Source organism: Rana temporaria, chromosome 2 (genome assembly GCF_905171775.1).
Source record: "Rana temporaria chromosome 2, aRanTem1.1, whole genome shotgun sequence".
In the NCBI taxonomy this organism is placed as follows: Eukaryota; Metazoa; Chordata; class Amphibia; order Anura; family Ranidae; genus Rana; species Rana temporaria.
Window position 1 is genome coordinate 432,383,814 of NC_053490.1, and position 16,883 is coordinate 432,400,696.

At 43.7% G+C, this 16,883-nt stretch overlaps 1 protein-coding gene across 2 annotated transcripts in view; it reads left to right on the forward strand.

The window, feature by feature from the left end:
• The window catches only part of MKS1 (MKS transition zone complex subunit 1), a 49,203-nt gene extending 32,637 nt beyond the window's left edge, over nucleotides 1-16,566 (forward strand). The window contains exons 16-18 of one of the 2 annotated variants that reach the window (XM_040338326.1): nucleotides 3,017-3,099; nucleotides 9,024-9,121; nucleotides 16,343-16,566. In XM_040338326.1, the coding sequence (XP_040194260.1) occupies nucleotides 3,017-3,099; nucleotides 9,024-9,121; nucleotides 16,343-16,446 (285 nt within the window). In that variant the 3' untranslated portion in view covers nucleotides 16,447-16,566. Of the gene's footprint in view, nucleotides 1-3,016; nucleotides 3,101-9,023; nucleotides 9,122-16,342 lie in introns of those variants that run through there. The other variant, XM_040338327.1, reaches the window with a different exon arrangement.
• Nucleotides 16,567-16,883: the final 317 nt, after the last annotated feature.

The following is a 16,883-nucleotide window of genomic DNA, read 5'->3' on the forward strand; positions in this document are numbered from 1 at the left end:
TTTTTCGGCGTAACGTTGCTCTTGCTTCTATGAGGTGCACGCAATGTTAAGTATGGAGGTCGTTCCTGCTTAGATTTTTGAATTTTTTACGTTGTTTGCGTAAGTCGTTCGCGAATAGGGCTGGACGTAATTTACGTTCCCGTCGAAACCAATACGTTGTTGCGGCGTACTTAGGAGCAATGCACACTGGGATATGTACACGGACGGCGCATGCGCCGTTCGTAAAAAAACGTCAATCACGTCAGGTCATCACACATTAACATAAAACATGCCCCCCCTTCCACATTTGAATTACGCGGGCTTTGTGAATACTGCACTTGCTGCTGTAAGTTGCGGCGGCGTAGCGTAAATACGATACACTGCGCCTCCGTAACAATGCGCGCCCCTACCTGAATCTAGCCCTTTTTTTTCAGACAAGAAAGTCTTGGAAGTTTAAATGTGATTAGTGATAATGGCAGCCTGCATTGGGAAGACAGAGCTTGATCTCTGAGAAAACACTTATGATGGTGCGCCTCTTCACTCCCCTGCACACAATACCACACCCCCATTCCTTCCCAACCAGTCAGTGCAGTGATATCTGCATGTTAATATAGTAGCTGTCAGGGCTGCAAGCAGCTTCTCTCACCTCTCCTTTCCCTGCTCTCCTGTGCAGAAGCACCGAGGTTGGGGAGCTAGGGGATATATGTTCAGCAGGGAGTTAAACTAATATTGATCTGAGCTACCAGAGATATGTATGCATAGGGGTGGTATGCTGCATGGGATCTGTGTGTACAGGGGTGATTTGCTGCCAATTTTCTTTGCAGAGCTGCTGATCTTCATTCTGTCATCCAGAGTTATTTGCAGTGTTTTTTTTTTTTTTTTTGCATTTCTTTTATTTTTTTTGCAGTTTTTGCTTGGTAACAATTACTGTATAGTTCCCTTGTGCTCCACAATTGAAACACTTAGGCCCCGTACACACGGCCGAGTTCCTCGTCGAGTTCTGGGATGAAGCCGCCGAGGAGCTCGGCGGGCCGCCTTCTCCCATAGAACAACGAGAAAATAGAGAACATGTTCTCTATTTTCTCGACGAGCTCCTCGGCGGCTCCATCGAGCCAAAAGTGTACAGACGACAGAGTTTCTCGGCAGAATCCGGGTTTTGACCGAGATTCTCTGTGAATTCTGCCGAGAAACTCTGTCGTGTGTATGGGGCCTTAAAGTCGGCTACAAAATTAGGTTATGTGAACAAGCCTCAAAGTAATAGCTTGATATTACAAAAATAAAGTAGAGGTCACCCACAACCGAATCTGGGAGGCCTGGCCGGCATCTACCTTTGCAATCCCAAGTGAGCTGGTTAGTTTATGCTCCAGTTCTTATTTTTTTTTTTTTTTTTTTTTTTTCTGTTACTTTGTGTTTGCAAACCTGTAACTAAACAATGTACTGTATTAATGTCTCTAATGTATAATAAGGAGAGACAACAACGGTAGGTTTTCTCATTGTAATGATTTATTGTTGTACTGTATGCAAGACAACTAACATAAATCATAAAAAAAAAAGTAGCTAGTTATTATTATTATTATTACAGGTACAGTACTCGTATAGTGCCGACTATTTACGCAACACTTTTACATATATTGAACATTCACATCAGTCCCTGTCCTTAAGGAGTTTACAATCTAAGGTCACAGACTCAGCCAGGACAGAGGCTTTTGGAGGGGACTGAGTGCTAGCCTCTTGCCTTGTGATCATGGGCTCTGGCATTTGGGGGAACGACGGTGCTCTTTGTGAGCTGTATGCCTGGGGACCCCTGAGGTGGTATTACTTTGGATTCAGGTCCAAGACATACAGACTCTGGGAACCCTGTATATGCCATATTGGAAAGAGTGACTGATTCATACTGTTGGGACATATACTGTAAGGCCGCGTACACATGGTCGGACAAAACCGATGAGAATCGACCGAGGTTCAGTTTCATCGGTCCAAACCGACCGCGTATATAGCCCATCGGTCTGTTTTCCTTCGGTCCAAAATTTTAAAACATGCTTCAAAATCGAACCGATGGACCGCTGCCTGATCGGTCCAAACCGATGGTTAGTACAGAAAAGCATCGGTTCAAAACCCACGTATGCTCAGAATCAAGTCGATGCATGCTTGGAAGCATTGAACTTCGTTTTATTCAGCACGTCGTGTGTTTGACGTCACCGCGTTCTGAACCGATCGTTTTTTGGAACAATGGTGTGTACGCACATCAGACCATCAGGCCACTTCAGCGGTGAACCGATGGAAATGGCCTGTCGGACCATTCTCATCGGTTTGGAATGACCGTGTGTACGTGGCCTCAGGAGATGCTAATGTCATCACCTCCAACCACCCGTCTGTCTTTTGTCTTCTTTAATGTAAATTAGTCTAGTGTGGCTTCTCTGGCATCCATTGTTGCTTTTGCTAACCCTGCAATTGTGTGAAGGTGTCATGTGTTTGTATTTATGATAATGTGTATTGTAGTTAGGGAGCTAGGAGACAGCCAGGCTAGGAACTTAAAGGTCACCTAAGCTGTCTAAAGGATTAGATAATTAGCTCATGTTAATTAGGTTTCTGGCTACATCTTATATTGTGATCCTTGTGTATATATTTGTGTGAGATCTCAAATAAAAGGCTATTCCTGATGTACACCAAGACTGGTGTTGTCTGGTTCTTGGAGGTTACTATAGACCGATCCATTGGTCTAGTGTTCCAAGACTTAGGAAGCGATATACTGACGGAAGCACTCAAGCGGAGTGTGGGACGGACGTTCCGTCACAGTCCCTAACTCACATTCATACATACTCGCACTAAGGCCAACTTGGAAGACAATAAACCTACCAGCTGTCTTTGGATTGTGGGAGGAAACAGGAGTACATGGAGGAAACCCACACAGGCACAGGGAGAACATGCAAACTCCAGGCAGGCAGTGCAGTGCAGTGGTTGGGATTCAAAGTGACGACCTTAGTGTTGCCAGGCAGAAGCACTAACCAATGTATTTTCTACTACCATTTCCCTGTAGGGAGAGCGGCTGAGTCGCTTTGGATTTAGAACAGAGACAACTGGCAAAGTGACATTTCGAATTCACTCTATACACCAGTCAAGGTAAGAGTAAGCAATTTATACAGGAGGTAGCTGTGATTCAAACGATAAATAGGAACTACAGTCTACTTGTGCTTTGCGGATCCCAGTAGTGTAAAGCTGTGGTTTGATGGGATCATCTCACAGAGTGCACTTTGCGGTCATTACAGGAGTATCTTGGAGACAAACCTTTGCTAGCTCCTGTAGTTTGAGGTCTTTGAAATCCCCTACAAGCATACAAAAAAGTATATCGACTCCTACTTTTCTATCAATGATGGCAGGATAGCAGCCTAGCCCATCCAGCTTCAGGAGCACAAGAGTGGCTGCACATCTTTGGGACAAATAGTTCTGCTAATGGAGAGTGGCTACAAATGTTTTAAATTGCCCCAATAAATGAGTCCCAAAAATGCAGCACTAGTGACAGACGATTTATTTAACTCTCTTACTGCCAGAGCATTTGTTTTTCTTTGCACGCGCAAGTTGAACATGCATTTTAGGTTTAAATCGTATTTAGAACCCCAACACATACAGTACCTGCAGCTGTAATGGTCTCTGAGCTTTCTATTGCTGAATTTTTATCGGACAAAGTCTTAGGAATCTCTGATGGATGAATTTGTTCCTGAGGAGCACGAAGGACCTGCCATGGCTCCCAGGCTTAATGATACCATATTGTTCTTTATTGATTCAATCGGTCACTCTGAAAATAGAACAGCCACCGCATCTTCTAGTACTGTTACTAGTCTGGATCTTGGAAGGACTCCAAGACTAGCAACAATTTTCCAGTGCATTACTTGCTTAAACCTCTTCTGTATGGAGACAGGTAAACTCCTTAAAGGATCACTAAAGGAATTTTTTTTTTAGCTAAATAGCTTAAATACCTTACTGCAGTACTGGTTTCATGTCCTCGTTGTTCGTTTTTTCTTTGAAGTGGCTGTAATTCTGCTGTGATCTCCACACTTCCTGCTTGTCTGGCTCCTTATAACCATCATACTGGGAGCTTTTTACGGTGGTCTAAGCGGTCATTACTGTGTGTCTAAAACTTAACAGAACCAATCAGATTAATTTTAAAAACAAAACTCTGCCCTGGATTTGTTTGTTTTTGTTTTGTGTGTCTCTCTAGTTCACAGGAACATGAAACCAGTTTAAAAGTGAAACTAACCTGCAGGCACATTATATGATTGCTTTTTTATCTATTTTTAATCATTTTTAAAAGGAATCAGTTAACTCTTATGTCTCTATACCCTGTAAACAGTCATTTCAGCAAAAAAATAATTTCCTTTAGTGACCCTTTAAGATAAACGATTCATTCCCCCCAAATGCTTTACAGACCAGTGACTGACCCTACCAGTTGCGGATGCACCAGTGTTTAAGGATCCCATTGATGAGCTTTTGACAAGCTTCCAAAAGAGTTGTTGTCTCTATTTCTCAAATGAGTCCCCTTTCTGTGATTATGTGAAGAACAATTTGGCTAAAATGTTGGTCCGTGGAACAGCAATGTATATATGCTTGCTGTTTGCTTGCTATTTGGGACTGTGATTACCTTTTAATACATTGGTTGGTCTGGTGACTCCTGCCACTGGTTGTGTACGGAGAGAGAGACTGGGGAATTTACAGAGGTGCTTGATTGCTCTGGCATTGTCTGTCCCTCCCATTTGTGGCTGCTAGTCTGGGGTGACATCCATGCTAGGTGGTGCCCCGTGATAGGGGTGGGGCTTGCAGCCACTGGCCAGTAGCCTTTGGGGGACACCCATACCTACACACATGCACTTAAATAAAAGGAGTACACGCAGTAGGAGAGAGGTATCACGGACTGTCTAGGCTTTGAGGAAGGGAGTACGCCCCAGAAATGCGTCAGCCGTTCAGATGTCTGAAGTTCCACTGGCAGGTGCCGCGAGGTCCAGTCCAGCTGTCTATAAAGCGCCTATATTTTGATTGTCTTGTGAGTAGGACCATTGCTTTTTATTCTATTTTTAATTAAATTTTAAGTGGTAATGCACAAGGTCGGTGCGCCCTCCTTTCTTTTCGTTTTAGCCATATGAACACCCTTTGTTCTGTGGAGGGCTGCAAGACTTCTGATTTTGCCGTTAGACCACACTGCTGTACCCAGTTTGGCGGAACACCAGAGCGCAGGAGGCAGGGCCGTCTTTAATATGGTTTGGGCCCAGGGCAAACATTTTTTTTGGGCACCCCTCCAGCTTATTTTGGGCCTGGCTGGTTCACATGTATGTTTTGGCGGTCCTCATTTGTGCAGGTACAGCAGCCTATTGATTTGAATGGGCTGCCATGCCTTCGTTTCCTGCAGAAAAAAGGTGCATTCAGCATTTTAAAAATACAGTTGCCTTGAAATCCATTCTGCTTTTGCACCATGCTACTTACCTGCATTTCCTGCACACACAAACGCACTGTGTTTTTAAAAGCGTGACCTAAACGTCTAAAAATGCAGCAAGTTTGACAGTGCGGGAACTGCAGATAAGTCACAGCAGACAGCAGAATGGACAGACAGTGCTGTATTTCAGTGCTTGATGGGCATAGACGTGCCGTGTGCGCAGCCTATTACATGAGACATGCGCTTTTCTTTGCAGGAAACGCAGGCATGGCGGCCCATTCAAATGAATGGGCTGCTGTGCCTGCGCAAATGTGGGCCGCCAAAACACATACATGTGAACCAGCCCGGCCCAAAATAAGCCCATCAAGCAGTTAAATACAGACAGTAATGCCATGTGCTCTGAGACCTTACTCAGCCTGGACTGCAGGTCTGGTCTGTGATTTAAAGAGTTCCTCTATTTTACACATGGCATGGCATGGGGTCCCATGGTGCTAAAGCAGAATGGACAGACGGTGCTGTGACCCCATGCCATGTGTAAAATAGAGGAACTTTTTAAAACACTGACCAGACCTGCAGTGAATCATCACATATTATAAAGACTTTGGGCACACTCTACAGAAAACTTCAATTTACAATATAGATTAGCAAACAGTGACATACCTTGAGGAGCAGGACATGAAGAAGTCAGCCTCAGGAAGAGCAAACTGGGGATGTTATAAAATCACATTCTAATTCTCTTTTATATACAAGCAGCACCCAGTGGCAGGAAGGGAGAAGTGCGCGTCTAAAGGGAAGCCAGGGGTGCTGTACATTTTAAAACACTGGGAAGGGAAGCGGTACTGTCACTGGCTGCGTGCCGCTGATGATTTTCAGCCTGATTTGTGGGCAGCACAGGGGCTTAATGGGAATTATGGGGCCACTTACACAGCTTCAGGCATGGGCCCCCTGGAGCAGAGAACCGGGATGGGGGGTGCTGCCGCCTGAAATTGAGAAGCAGGGGGGGGCTGCCGCGAATTTAGAAGCAAAAATATATATAAAAAAGGGGTGTAGCCATCTGGGGACCTCTGGGCCCTTTAATATTTTTTTTTTTAATAAAAATAAATTACAAAAAAAGGGGGTTGCCATCCGGGACCTCTGGGCCCTTTAATAAAAAATATATATAAAGAAACATTTATAAAAAAAAAAAGAAATAAAGAAAAATATATATAAAAAAGGGGTGTTGCCATCCAGGGCCCTGGGGACCTCTGGGCCCTTAAATAAAAAAAAAATAAAAAAAATATATAAACAAAAATAAAAAAATAAACATTTATAAAAAAGATAAAGGGTGTTTGCCACATGGGGCCCTGGGGACCTCTGAGCCCTTTAATAAAACAAAAAAAAAAAAAATATATATATATATATATATATATATATATATATAAAGAAATAAAATATATAAAAAAAAAAAAATTATAAAAAAAAAAGGGGGTTGCCATCTGGGGACCTCTGGGTCCTATAATAATAATAATAATAAACATATATATATATATATATATAAAAATATTTTTTTTATAAAAAAAGGGGGGTTGTCATCCGGGGCCCTGGGGAACTATGGGCCCCTGGGGACCCCCAGATCTCTAAAAAAAAAATTGGCCCTTTAATAAAAAATAAAATAAAAATATATTAAATTGTCCCTTTAATAAAAATATATAATTTTTTTTTTATTATTTAAAAAAAAAAAAAAAAGGGGGGGGTTGCCATCTGGGGCCCTGGGGTCCTCCGGGCCCCTGGGGGCCTCCGGACCCCTAAAAAAAAAAAAAAAAAAAAATTTTTTTTTTTTTTTTTTTTTTTTTTTTTTTAAGGGGGTTGCTTTGGGCCCCCAACAGTGACAGGGCCCAGGGCACCTGCCCCATTTGCCCTGCGATAAAGACGGCCCTGGCAGGAGGATTTGTGTTTTTATATGCTTGCTGTGCATTCATTTTGATTGTAAATGTCTTTCTGGATTCTAGACCATATTCTGTGCTCTTGGTCTACCTACCTTTTTTTTTTCTCTGTCTCTCTACTCTTTATTCTTGGCATAGAAAGCAGTATCAACATAGGCTCTTCAACTAAGTGCTCCGTACATCATATCTTTGCATAGTAAATTGACTCTTCTAGGTCAAACGTTCTTCATGTTCACTTTGTGCACTAATATACTTTGCTGCCGTAATAGTTTTCATAAAAACAGATGACTGTTACATCATGCTTTAATATACTGTATGTCTACATACAGGGTTAAAAGCGCCTGCAAAGCACCACTGCCGAAGTGGTGCTATTTTGAACCCAAAAGCGCCTGAAAAATGCCCCAGTGTGAAAGTAGCCATAGACCCCTTTCACACAGATGTTTTTTAGGTGCTTTTGGGATAAACATAGGGCTTGAAAAACTTAGCCCCGGTGTGAAAGCCTGGAACACTGGGGCGGTGCGCTTGCAGGACAGGAAAAAAGTCCTGCATGCAGCATCTTTTGGGCCGCTAGTGGCCGAATAGCGCCGCTACAATCGCTAACGCCCCCCGCCCCAGTGTGAAACTAGCCTAATGCCTAGTACACGCGATCATTTTTCCTGTCGGAAAAACTGCCGTGTTTTCCTTTGGTCTGGAAAACCGGCCGTGTGTATGCTCCTTAGCAGTTTTCCCGACATGTTCTCTTTTTTCTCGCTGCAAATCGCTGCGTTTTTTTTCCCTGCAGTTTTCCTATGGGAAACACTGTGAGGGAGCATACACACGGCCGGTTTTCCCGACCAAAGTTTTCCTGGCAGTTTTCCTGTCGGTAAAACAGGCCGTGTGTACAGGGGAAAAGGGACCGAGCCGATTCTGGGTTTTCCCCTCGGTTTTCTCGACTGTCTTTTGACCGTCGGGAAAACCGATCGTGTGTACGAGGCATTGGAGTCTGATTTCCATCTTGCAGTGGGTTACCAAACGTACTGTTGTGCATTGCAAAATATCCCAAAAAACAGACATGTAACAATATAAAGATGTAAAATAGGCCCCACGACTTTGCCCGTATTTTGTTTTAATGTTTTTTCATTTTTTTTTTTTTTTTAATCTGGAATGTATCCAGCTATATTAAACTGAAAATGTAGGTGTGCCTGCTAAAATCGTGTACATCTATGTATATAAAAGGACCCAAACTGTGTTGCCGAAGTTCTATCTTATAGTTATGAAACTTGGCTGTGCAGCCTGATGTACTGTTAGGGGGAAAAAAAGGTTTACCACAACCCCAACAGCACATTGTCAGTTCTGTTCTGTTTCTTCGTGTTTTGACCCGTATTATGAAAAATTTCAATAAAAAATGTATTGAAAGTGTAAAAAAAACTGTTTGCCAGACTCCTTGAAATCCCTGCACCGAAAATCAGCTGTCATTAGAACAATAGCCCTGAATATATGGAACCTTCATTTTAAAAAAAAGTTTCTGTGCTGCTAATCTCCAGCTACATTTACCTGGCCTTCCATAAATGTTATTAATAAAAAAAAAAAAAAATTTTTTTTTTACATAAATCAGAAAATATTCTCTGTTTAGAAATGCTTTGTTTTGTGCATTCCCTACAGCCATTTAAGGCTTTTCTGAGTTGTGTCTTTACTCCATTTATGTATGTTTTGCTCCTTAGGGCCTTCCTTGACAGCAGTTCTCTGAGGAAAAGAATGCAAAGTGTGTTGGATCGCCTGGGAGGCTCCAGTCAGCAAAGCTCTATTCTCAATGTCCTTGGTATGTATTTCAGTTCCTGTATTTTTTATATGTTAAACTAACCCACCTAGTGGCCATTTTTGGTGTAGCAATTTTCACGGTAGAAGTCCAGTCAAATACTAACTATACTTATAGGTAGATTCACAAAGAGTTAGGCCGGCTTATCAGTAGATAAGCTGACCTAACTCTGAATCTGCGCCGGCGTTTGTTTAAGTGTATTCTCTAACAGAGATACACTTAAACAAAGCTAAGATAGGCCGGCTTGCGACGTTCTATCTCAGCTTGCAATGTTTCTGTTGGCCGCTAGATGGCGCTTCCATTGCGGCCGACGTAGATTATGTAAATGAGGGAATACGCTGATTCACGAACGTACGCCAGGCCTACGCCGTCGTTTCTGTAAGGCCTTAGGCGGCCTAAAGTTATTCCACCTATGAGGTGGAATAACAACGATAAAGTATGGCGAGGTTCGAATTTTTTACGTTGTTTGCGCAAGTCGTCCGCGAATCAGGGGTTACGTCGTTTACGTCCGCGTCGAAATCAATAGGCCCGTACGGCCTACTTAGCCGCAATGCGCACTGGGAAATGTAGTCGCCCGGCGTATGCGCAGTGTCAAAAAACGTGAGGTCAAGCCTCATTTCCATACAACACGCCCCCCTCCAAGTCATTTGAATTAGGCGCCCTTACGCCTGCTCGTTTTAGGCTACACCGCCGTAGATTAGCAGGTAAGTGGTTTGAGAATCACTACTAGCCTAACTAATTTACGGCGGTGTAGCCTAAAAAGGCTAGGCTAGGCCGCCCTAAAGTTGGGCCAATCTATGTGAATCTACCTATTAGAGTAAAGCCCCGTACACACGGTCGGACTTTTGGCCAACCAACTTCAAAATCTGCAACTTTTCAAATTTGTCCGATCGTGTGTACGCTCCATCGGACCAACTTTTTCTGGTTTCATCCGACAAAAAGTTGGGTCTGCGAACGGACCAACTTTTCGGCAACAAAAGTCCGATGGTGCCTTGCCTGACTGTGTGTACAGCAATCCAACCAACTTTTGGACAAAGTGCAAATACACATGCTCAGAACCAATGTTAAAAGAAACAAACAATAGCAGAAGTTAACCAAAGGGTGGCGGTAAAGAGCAGAAAAGAGCAAAAAAAACACGTGATGTTAGGAAAGTTTTAGAAAAGTTTGCAGAAAAGTCTGACTGTGCGTATGCTATGGGTGTGACCGGACAAATCAATTAGGACAAAAATCCAAGGGAAATTTTGTTGGATGTCCTACCATGTGTACGGGCCTTTACTCTACTTTCCTGGCAAAAAAAAATGGCAAATAAAAAAAAATAATAATAGAGCATATACAATTGTGACTCAAGTCATATTGCAATTGAATGTTATTAAAAATTTCCTTTTCAATATGTAGCTCTGTAATTTTTTGTAAAGTGCAATGCAATTGCTTGTGTGATTGGCTCATTGATTTTCCCAGAAGTTTGCACTAGGATACAAGTCCGATATCGGGAATCCCCTGAAACAAAAATTTTATTTTTGGTGAGTTACTCCCAGAAGGAAATAACATCTAAAGCAGCGGTTCTCAACCCGGGGGTCGCGACCCCCTGGGGGGGGTTGATTGCTGATTCGCCAGGGGGTCACGAATGCTAGTCCAATCTGCAAGGCTGGCCGAGACAGACCCGAAGTTACTGTGTGTACCCCCGGAGTCTGTCCGTCTCCGCCAGCGAGACCTCGCGGAAGTGACGTTCCATCGCCGCCATCTTGGTACTCTCGTCAGCAGTAAGGCTACAGTTAGAAGACGGCAAGCAGACATCTTTTTACACCCACTGAAGTCCTGCATTTTACGAGTATTTTTACCAATAAACTAAGCTGATATACTATATAAGGCTTAAATATATAGGCGCTGCACGTGGCGTAGATGGGGACCAATGAAAATAATTTTACTGTTAGGAGTCCCCACAACTTGGGAAATTTTTTCAAGGGGTCACGGCACTAGAAAGGTTGAGAACCACTGATCTAATGGGATACTATTTTCCTCATTAGAGCCCTGAAGGTGAAGTAGATGATTGATAATTATAAAACCACCCCCATTAGATCTACTTACCACATGGACACAGACAAACACACAGGGATTTCTCCAGAATAACAAAAGGTAGGACTCTGCAGCAAAGTTTGTTAAAATACTTGTAATGTACATGGGTCACCCAGAGGGAAATGTTTTTTATTTTTTTCTTCTCAAAAAAAGTGGAGTTACTCTTTAAGCCTGCTCCTTTTCCCATTCTAAGCCCTATACCAACTACCCTGTAAAGTGAAGACGCCTATACTTGGCTATTCTCAGGGTGCTCTGGTCCAGTCACACGATCTCCCCAGCGGCTGGCTTCAGTGAAAAGGAGAGATCACCGACGCCTGCAATGACTATGTGGTGATGTCACCCATGAGCTTACTATGAGGGAATCTGTTGTCGCCTTATATGAGACTCATACATTCCAACTTTGGAACTTGAGAATGAGTGACACTTGGGGATTGAGAAGACATGCGGCGCTCTGTGACTAAAATGGGCAGAACTAAATTGCGCTAAAATTTGGGTGTAACTTAAAGGAGCAAGAGTCTGAGCTTACATATTGTATACACTGTTACACTGCTTGTATTCACAAAAACTCCATAAGTACTGTACTGTGAGTGAGAATCTTACAAAAACCCAAAAAGATTAAATAAAAAAATACACAGAGAACTAACACTACAGAATACAGGCCAGTTGGGGGGATTGCTGTTGCTCAGACACACTGTAGCTTTAAAACTTCAGTCAGATTTCAAATTTCAGCTACAGAGCATATAACTGTACAGAACACATCACTAATATTCATGTTAACAAGTCTACACAATCACTGCACTGTGTTTCCAAGAACTATGGATCGCTTTTCCAATAACAAATAGTGTATCTGTCTCACCAGAGTGGACTATATAGATTGAAATGATCTTTGAAACACTCATATATGGACTGCATATATGCTGTTTATTAAATAATGAAAAACGACAAATCTTCCCTTGCAGTAGGCCTGCATCTAATCTGCAAGTTTGTGTAGGGGGACCAGGTACTTGCCTAATCTTCCACTCTCGAAGCTGGTTCTCCCTGTCACTCCGGCAGTTGGATGCCCCTGGTGTCATCAAGACCAATGTAGGGCCCATTGGACATGAGGATGCCGAGGGACAGATCCATTGCCAGAGCATAAGTGATCGGTGACTGCTGGGGTAGCAGAGGATCGGCTAAATAAACAGCTTTTTCTGCCCCTGGATAGAAATGAGCATTTGACCCTTGCACAGTGTGCATAGACCCAATCAAGGCAAGATTTGGGGCCAGATTCAGATAGAATTTACATTGGCGTATCTATTGATATGCCGCGTAAGTTCTAGGAAGCGCCGGCGTATCTTCTTTCTGTATTCAGAAAGCAAGATACGCCAGAATTTTACTAAGTTACGTCCGGCGTAAGTCTCTTACACCGTCGTATCTTAGTTGCATATTTACGCTGGCCGCTAGGTGGCGCTTCCGGAGATTTACGCGTTGAATATGCAAATTAGGTATTTTTACGTCGTTTGCGTAAGGCTTTTTCCGGCGTATAGTTACCCCTGCTCTATAAGGCGTACGCAATGTTAAGTATGGACGTCGGGCCAGCGTCTAATTTTTTACGTTTTACGTCGTTTGCGTAAGTCGTTCGGGAATAGGGTTTTGCGTAAGTTATGTTCACGTCAAAAGCATTGACTATTTGCGGCGTAATTTGGAGCATGCGCACTGGGACACGTTCATGGACGGCGCATGCGCCGTTCGTTAAAAACGTCATTTACGTGGGGTCACACTGAATTAACATAAAACACGCCCACATCTTCCAATTTTGAATTAGACGGGCTTACGCCGGCCCTTATATGCCACGCCACCGTAACTTCGGGCACATAATCTTTTTGAATACCATACTCGCGTCACAAAGTTGCGGCGGCGTAACGTATAGGAGATACGCTACCCCCGCCTAAAGATACATTTGTATCTGAATCTGGCCCATGGACTTTTCCTGGAGTCGGGCTTTAACTTAAAGTAGTTGTATTATTATTATTATTATACATGATTTATATAACGCCAATAGTTTACGTAGCGCTTTTAATATGTGTATTGGGGGGACAACACAATTACAGTACAGTTCAATACAAAAGGTACAGGAGGGCCCTGCTCGTAGACCTTACATTCTAAAAGGGAGGGGTGGTGGTAAAAAAGGTAATGGCTGCAGAGAATGATTTAATGGGGATGTAGGGTTTTAGTTGTAAAGGCAGAACATATTTATATCTTAATGCATTAACGTAAAAAATGTTCCAGTATTTGTATCACCCCCTTGCCCCCCTAATACTTACCTGAGCCCTCCCTTGATCTAGTGCTGTGCCCGTCTGCAGCAGTGCTGGTCTCTTTCTCACCTCACAGAACACAGAGGAAGTAGTGGGAGCCATTCGCTCCAGCTGTTGTCAAAAAAATCCTGTGAAGAGGGGGTGGCACCGAGCTGCGCTGTGTGTGCCTATGGATGCACACAGCCTGGCTCAGGAGCGAGTTCATATATGCACCCCCTAGCAAGCAGTTCACTTTAGAGGAGGAACCAAGATTGCCAGTGGGGGACCCCAGAAGAGGTGGTTTGGGGCTGCTCTGTGCAATACCATTGCACAGATCAGGTAAGTGTATAAACCTGTTTGTTATTTAAAAAAAAAAAGGCTTTCACAACCTTTTTAATAAAATAATTATAAGCATCATTGATGAGAACATGTGCTGTTGTTATTTAAAAAGATCCCCAGTCAGTTCAAACTTTCTGCACAGGCAAGGACTTTCAGTGGCAGAGTTTATTTAGCACTTAGCACAGATTTTCAGCATCTTTACCTAGTGAAACCGAGGTATACCAGGTATTAAGTTGCTCCACGATTACTGTAAGGATTTAAAACATATTGTTTTTGTAGTTCCACACCTCTGCAGTGATACTTGTGCTTCTGACTTTTCCTCCACTCTTTGCAATGTTTCACTTCCCCATTCAAAACATTCCGAGGGTCAGGTTGTGAGTGAGACTGTTAAAAATTCCATTTATAATCCTACAGAATCTGGGACTGTTGGGAGGTATGCATACACACTAATCACATAAATGCCAACACACACTTATATACACTAACACACACGTACACTCTAACATACCACCCCAAACTAAGATCTTACAACTACCACCTCAGCTTTCATAAGTGTTGATGAAGCAGCAGGGTCTGTTGTCTCCCATCCATCTGGAGCTCTGAGATCTGTCCTCCTCTCAGGGGTACTAGTGGCTTCCTACAGCAGCTGCTTCTGGTACTGCCCATCTTGAACCTCTGGTGTCCTTGCCACTGTCTGGAAAAAAAACATGTACTGGCACCCACACACCTTGTTTTCTTTGGGGTGCAATTGGGAGCAGGGCACAGCCTGGATTTGTGGGACACTGGGACTTTACAAAAATTTCAAGCCAGTCCCATGCAATGCGGGACTGTTCAAAGGTATGCAGACGGTAACGTGACGCACATGCTTCACTGATTACTTGTCTTTTATTACATAATCTGGCTCAAGAAAATGCTTCTATAGAAAGGGATTTGTGATTGGCGCATATCAAGTAAAGCCACATGAGGCCTGTAGCTCGTGGCATTGCAAAGTCAGCCAAGTTTGCTGGGACCTCATATATACTAAAGCTATTTTAAACACCCTAACCACCCCCACCACAGCAGTTTAATGTAAATAGATTAGAAGAGGGCTGTAATACTTACCTTTTGGGCAATTCCTGGTTCTGGTGCTGGGGCAGGGGGCATCGGTGTATAGGCAGACACAAAAGGAAATGCATGACAACATGGACTTTATAGGAACCCAATGATTAAAATAAATCATTTTATTAAACTACATAATCCATGAAAAACATTCATAAAAGCGTGAATTAAAATACATATTCAGATCAGGTTTCTAGTGTAAGCATGTAAACTAAACCAATCCCATAATAGCATTATAGCGCAACAAAAATGCAAGGTGTTTTGTGAATGGTGCCTATGCCAAGCATGTGACCAGGCATGTACTGGCCATCAGGACTACTGGGACTTTCCCAGTGGGCCGGTTTCAGCGGCCACCTATTGCATCTGCGGTAAGTGAATTCCCCCCGGAGGTCCGCAGCGATCTACCCGTCAATCGCCGACAGTTGGCGCCTGACGGGTAGATCGAGATGCATGCAGAGTAGCGCAGGAAGTGTCTATCTCTCTCATGTCACGCAGCTCTGCACCCCGGCGGCCCCTCCTCTCTTCCATCTGGAATGGACGAGGAGAGGAGGGGCCGCCGGGGAGCAGCGCTGCGTGACATGAGAGAGGACCTATTACAGGCGCTACTCTGCATTTGAAGAAAACTACAAGTAAACACTGTGCCCTGAATGTGACCTGATTGTGCCCCATGTGCTCTGATCGTGCTCTGATGTTCCCTGAATGTGCCCCAATGTGCTCTGAATGTTCCCCCGTGTGCTTTGATGTGTCCCAAGTACCCTGATGTGCTGGGCTCTGTACCTTGATGTGCTGGGCTCTGTACCTTGATGTGCTGGGCTCTGTACCTTGATGTGCTGGGCTCTGTACCTTGATGTGCTGGGCTCTGTACCTTGATGTGCTGGGCTCTGTAACCTGATGTGCTGGGCTCTGTAACCTGATGTGGTGTGTCCTGTGCACCGATGTGCTGTGCCCTGTACCCTGATGTGCTGGGCTCTGTACTCTGATCTGATGTGCGCTGTGCCCTGATGTGCGCTATGCCCTGATGTGCCGGGCTCTGTGCCCTGATATGTGCCCTGTACCCTGATGTGCGCTATGCCCTGATGTGCCAGGCTCTGTACCCTGTCGTGCACTGTACCCTGATGTGCTGTGCCCTGGGCCAGTCTGGATAAAGTCCAGGGCCACATTTTTGTCCCAGTCCAGCCCTGCATGTGACCCACTTTGGTTACTATGCAGCAGGGCAGCCACTGGGCATGCATTGATCACTGTAGTAGTGGTGACTATTACAGTGATTCTTTGCTTCTTCAGCAGGCCCACAGGTAAGACATAAACATAATTATATTAGCCAAAATGGGATCAATGTTAACTATACAATGGATTCCATTCCTGGAATTCAGTTCCAAGAGTTAATACCTTTTTTTCTGTATTTCTACTTGAAAGCAAACGCCAATTCTTTGTTATTTTACAGATGCTTTCCAGAGAGCGCGACGACGAATGCAGCTGGCTAGAGAGAGCCTTCCGAAGGCCATTTTGACCACTTCAAAAACATCTCTTGAGCAGTCAACAGCTTAAAACCACTGTAGCAGTAATTTTAGCCTACAGACAGACTTTAAAATTGTGTACATATTATAAATATTACAATTATTGTTCCTTACATTTTGCCCAAAATTTATATAAAGAGTTTTTTATGTATATGTCTCTCTTTGTACTTTTTATTACTAAAGAGTAACTCTGCTGCAATTGGATTTCTCAGTTTTGTGTGGGGCTGGGTTTGATTTCCCACAAAGTTTTTACTTTTGGTCTGGACCCAAAAGTGAACCTCCGTTTTTCGGAACCCCCCCCCCCCTCCGGTGTCACATTTGACACCTTTCAGCGGGGGAGGGGGGCGCAGATACCTGTATAAAACAGGAATTTGCACCACTTCCGGGTAAAGACTCCCGTGGGAGTCCGGCCCTTCCGCGTCAACCCCTCGTTGTGTTCTGAGAAACATTCAGCTCCCAGAACACAAC